Genomic DNA, 5,210 nt, shown 5'->3' on the forward strand with positions numbered 1-5,210 from the left:
GTTTTTATGGATATCAACAACTGTAGAGTTGGTCGCCTCATCAAGGCAAGACCGGACGGAGAATTCAACCTCATGGTGCGAAATAGGGAATTTCGTAGTGTGATATTTCCAAACAGCGAGATCACCAGGATAGACCGCAGAAACAACTGGATCTATGATCTCGACGCACCTGCTCCTGGTGAGAACATTCAAGATAATCAGAACAATGCAGATAATGTGGATGAGATTGAACACGAAATAGATCAAGAAGAGCCTCAGCCCAATGAAAACCCCCAACCCAATCCTGAAAATGTTGTTGGATCATCTGGACATCAACCTCAGAGAAGGAATCAACCAGTCACATTGGATGATGTGTATAGAGAGATGATACGCAACCACGAGCAAGAAACTCAGTGTCATCAGAGGATTGAGGCGGGGCAGAATCAAATGATGACGCTGATGCGTCAAATGCAAAGGGATCAACACGATTATGCATATTGGAATGATCAAAGCATTGCAAACCTCACGGAATAAATGCATTGTTTGACATACCGTGTTGAAGGCTTACATGAGTATGTGTATCATGCTGGGATAGTTCCGCCTAGAGACGACGATAAAGGACGAAGGGGAGGTAGAGCACGTGCACGAGGCCGAGCACGAGGAAGACGAAACGAGTAGTGAGTTTTTACCGTTTCCACCACACAAAGTCGCATTGAGGATAACACAAAGTTTAAGTGTGGGGGAGGAAGCTTGCTCCTTTTCTTTTTATTTTCGATAGATTTAAATTCCTAGTATTTAATTTCCAGTATTTCTAGTTATTACCCTAAAAAAATATTTTACTTTTCTATCATTTCAATCCATGTACTTTAAGTTCAATATATGCGAGTATCTTTCAGTTGTCGAATTCTCCATCTACTTGAACCATAAATTCTTTTTATATGCATAGCCTGACACGCTCGAAAAGTGCAAGGATACACAATTTAAAGATACGTTAGAAACCGAAGCACTATTAAACAAAATTGCTACAGTCTTGACACTCTAGAACCCCGAAGTATGCAAGATCAATTTGAGTACCTATTATTCCAAATCTTTAACCTCTAGCTTTAAAGTAGCTTCGAGTAGTTTATTCAACAGTCGGCACCGTCTTAAACACAAACTACGTAGAGAGCTGATGAATATAAGTGAATGATCCTGAAAATTTTTCAGTAAAAAAATTAAAAGATTACACCGACTAAGCTAGGTGACCCTCACCCGGTCATTTAACCCAAAGGATGTGTATCTCGCGAACAATAAAGCAACCTATTGTCGGTTGGTTCAAAAGTATCTGGTATTGAACTTGGTAGGGCGAATTACGGTTCGATCCCCCACAGCTTACAGTTGGTAAAAGAAGTGGGTACCACAAAAATGTGCCAGAGCCCCGTGTAAATAAGGATCAGAATCACTAACTGGTTACTCTACTATGTGTGTGTGAAGATAAAGGGCTTAATGTGATTGCGCTCGAATAAAAACAAGTAAAATCTAGCGAAAGGACCTAGAGGAGATATAATAGCATGATTCGAATTGGTTTGCATAAGTTGGAGTTGTCTAGTGTCACTACTATGTCTTTAGTGTTCGTATTAAGCTTCTATATCTCTAGCAAAGTATCATTGCGACCGTGTACGGATCGAGATGATTGTCAAGCATATGTAAACTCTTTTTCTTTGATTGTTTGCTTGAGGGCCAACAAAGTTCAAGTGTAGGGGAGTTTGATAACACGAAAACATATCGTATATCTAGCTTAATTTACATGTATTATTGTTTTATTTTATTTTGATTTTATTACTTTATTTCGTATTATGCTGGTATTTCGTATTTGTTTCAAGTATTTATTAAATCAGAACTTGCAAAAGAAATGATCAAATAAAGGAGCCAAAATGAAGAGAAAAATGCTAAAAGGACACTTGAATTGATGGGGGTGCAAATAGGAAGAAACAGGCCCACGTTAATACTGCAAGCAGGCCCAAGGCGCAAGAAGAAGAGCACGTGACGAGTGGCACCCACTGAGCCATGCCCTCCGTCATGCCCCCCTCCCTGCCGGTCGGCACCAATTTGTTTACTTAGTGTGTGACGTGAGTCACACACTCACGCCCAGGAAGATACGTTCGTCAAAGCCTAGTTTTTTCTCCACCTAGTTCTCCTTCGAAAAGCTTGCTACTGAGACGAAAAGAATCCAAGTACAAGAATCTGAAGCAGCTCTATAAAAACCCAACAAAACCAATTGAAAGGGGGACGAAGTTTTACCCTAGTTCCGTCATTTTCTTCTCTGCAAATTCCAGTTCAAGTCTACTTCTTCCAAACCACTTCCGGCAATAGATTTCCACACCGGAAATACTATTGCAATTCAGTTTCTTTTTAAGCTTCAGATTTAGTCTTTTAGTTTTTAGGATTAGATTTAGTTTCAGCATTTATTTCAAGTCCCGAATTCAAGAATCAGTGCTGCAAGATTTCAATTTTCAGTCTGCAATTTAATTCAGGTTTATTTATTAGCATTAATTATTATCTACTGTTCATGTTAATTTATCAAATTATGTCCGGATTAATTTATATCTGTTCTGATTCGTCTATCAAAATAATGTACGGCTAAATATCCATTATCGATATGTAAAGTCATATAATTGAGGGAATCTAGTGGCACTATCTACGTAATTTATTAACAAAAATTTATTTATCTGGCTATAATTTCTAATGCTTAATTAAACTGTTTTGTAACAAGAGTTAAAAACGATAGAAGTTAGGATCAATAAAAACGAGAGTTCGAGGTTTTAACTGGACAGTAGGAATTAAGCATTAACCTTAAATACAGCGAGAGCGCTTAAAGGTTAATCAGTCTTCATTTGTTTTCAAAAATCATTTTAAACTTTAATTGATACAGCGAGAGCGCTCACTTAGGTTTAATAATGAAATCATAATCAATAAACACGAGAGTGTGAGAGGAAGGTTTTTAAACTAATGATTTCTACAGAAAAGTATTTTTAAATTACGATCTGCGTCGATAGTTTACTAGATCCCCGATGTCCAACTATTACATACTGATATAAATTCCCTTTTGATTTAATTTAATTCTATTCATTTATTTCCCCCGTCTGATCTTAATCAATCAAATGATAGCCTTAGATTTACGTAGTGACAATTAACTACATTAGGTCGATTCTTAGTCCTTTGGGTTCGATATCTTTTAAAACTACGCGATAGACTGTGCACTTGCAGTCATATTCACAGACATACCCACTTTGTCGCGATCACCAAGTTGAGCCTTATCCTCTGTTGACAAATGCGGCCATGAGAGCGTCGGTCATAGGGCCAGTAGTAGCGGATATCCCTGTGCCTCCACCAGGGGGCCCTAGGTAGAGAATGACAACAAGCATACCATTTAGACCTAACCAACCCCGTTTTGGTATTGTAGATCCCCTATATGGAATGTCAAATTCCTTAATGCCTGGGTATCAGTCGACTTCGAATGCGGCGTTAGTATCGAATAATGTTCAGAGCGTAAGTTCATCTTTGCAGGGAGCTACACCAAACGCTCAAAATAGAACCAATCAAAATAGAGCTGAGCCGTTGTTGAATACTTTTGTAGTGGTACTCAGACAACAAATGGACGATAGTAACCATGAGTTAGTCAATATGTTAACTAACCAAATGGGTACTATTTTCAATCCTATGATGCAGGAGTCCGCAGAGTCGAATAGGCAAGTGGTTAATCAACTAACTCACCTATGTAATTTATTGGGGGCAACTCAAACGCCTGGTTGACAGGCTCCTCAAACGGATAGGCACAATGTTGTAACTATACAACCAGGAGTAGATCTAGCGGAAGACGAAACAGTGCAACAATGTCAAATCCCCAGGCCTCAACCAAACCTAGGTGGATCAAGGGAAAGACGCCAACCAGTAATGTTGGTGAATCGACAACAAGACATTGATCAAATTGTCGATAACTATCGACCAGATGAGACAGCAATAGAGAACAATCTGACAATGATTGTCGAAAGGATTATGGCCAGAAATGGAATGAATACTTCATTACAAAGGCCAACATATTCTTCCCCGTTATCTGTGTACATTGTACAAACGGAAAAACCTAAAGGTTGGAAAATACCTAAGTATACCAAGTTTGGGGGAGAAACAATAGAATCAACAGTCAAACATATAGCCAGATATTTGACCGAGTCGGGGGACATGGCAAACAATGAAAGCCTAAGAGTGAAGCATTTTCCTTCATCCATCACTAAGGCGGCATTCACGTGGTTTACCACTCTGCCCCCTAATTCTATTGACTCATGGTCTAAATTGGAAAAACGTTTCCATGAAAATTTTTATGAGGGACATTCGAAAATTAGTTTAGTCGAATTGTCGAATATTAAGAGAAGGTTCCTTGAGACCATCGATGACTACCTAAACAGGTTTAAGCCATTGAAGGCAAAGTGTTTTACGCAAATTCCCGAACATGAACTTGTTCAAATGGCTGTGGGGGTTTTAGATAATTCCATCAGGAAGAAGATAGACCCAACCTTTGTCAAAAGTATGTCACAACTAGATGATAGGGTTCGACACCTTGAGCGGTTACAATTAGAAAAAGTTAGACATACCAAGGCTAAGACTAAGAAAGAAAAAGTAGCCTATGTCGATTATGATGATACATACCCTATATATGAGGCCGATTTTATCTCGCCAACTGAGGCAGAGATCTCGACTTAGCTGAGATGAAACTAGGACCTGCATATGAATGCAAGTCAATGTTCCCTTCGAAGGGGAAGAATGTTACTGTCGATAACAACTCAAAATTTCCTGCAAAAATTTATACTTTTGATGTTAGTAAATGCGAGGAAATTTTTTACGTGTTAGTTAAGGATGGTCAAATATTGGTACCTCCAAATGCTAAGTTACCACCATTAGAAAAAAGGCAAAAAAGAGTTTTTTTTTTTTTTTGCAAATATCACAATTATCTTGGGCACTCAACCTCTCAATGCTTCCTTTTCAGGGATCAGGTTCAAAAATTGCTGCAAGAGGGTCGACTGAAATTTGCTGCAAGAAAAATGAAGATCGATTATGACCCTCTCAGGCAGGAAGAGGCTTTGTTTGCTGAGCCTGTCAAGATCAATATGGTGGATCTCACGGAGTTTCCCATAGACGACATGCTTGAGGAAAGTACTAGCGAAAGTCCACAAGTGAAACTGGCTGATGTTTACCCA

At 38.9% G+C, this 5,210-nt stretch overlaps 1 protein-coding gene across 1 annotated transcript; it reads left to right on the plus strand.

The window, feature by feature from the left end:
- Nucleotides 1–513: 513 nt before the first annotated feature.
- Nucleotides 514–4,716, plus strand: LOC131632215 (uncharacterized). The gene is made up of 3 exons (XM_058902997.1): nucleotides 514–610; nucleotides 3,422–3,507; nucleotides 3,775–4,716. Exons 1-3 carry the CDS (start codon nucleotides 514–516, stop codon nucleotides 4,714–4,716), a joined length of 1,125 nt encoding a protein of 374 aa, XP_058758980.1.
- The last annotated feature ends 494 nt before the right edge of the window (nucleotides 4,717–5,210 follow it).

This window comes from Vicia villosa, unplaced genomic scaffold (assembly GCF_029867415.1).
Source record: "Vicia villosa cultivar HV-30 ecotype Madison, WI unplaced genomic scaffold, Vvil1.0 ctg.000916F_1_1_1, whole genome shotgun sequence".
Lineage (NCBI taxonomy): Eukaryota > Viridiplantae > Streptophyta > Magnoliopsida > Fabales > Fabaceae > Vicia > Vicia villosa.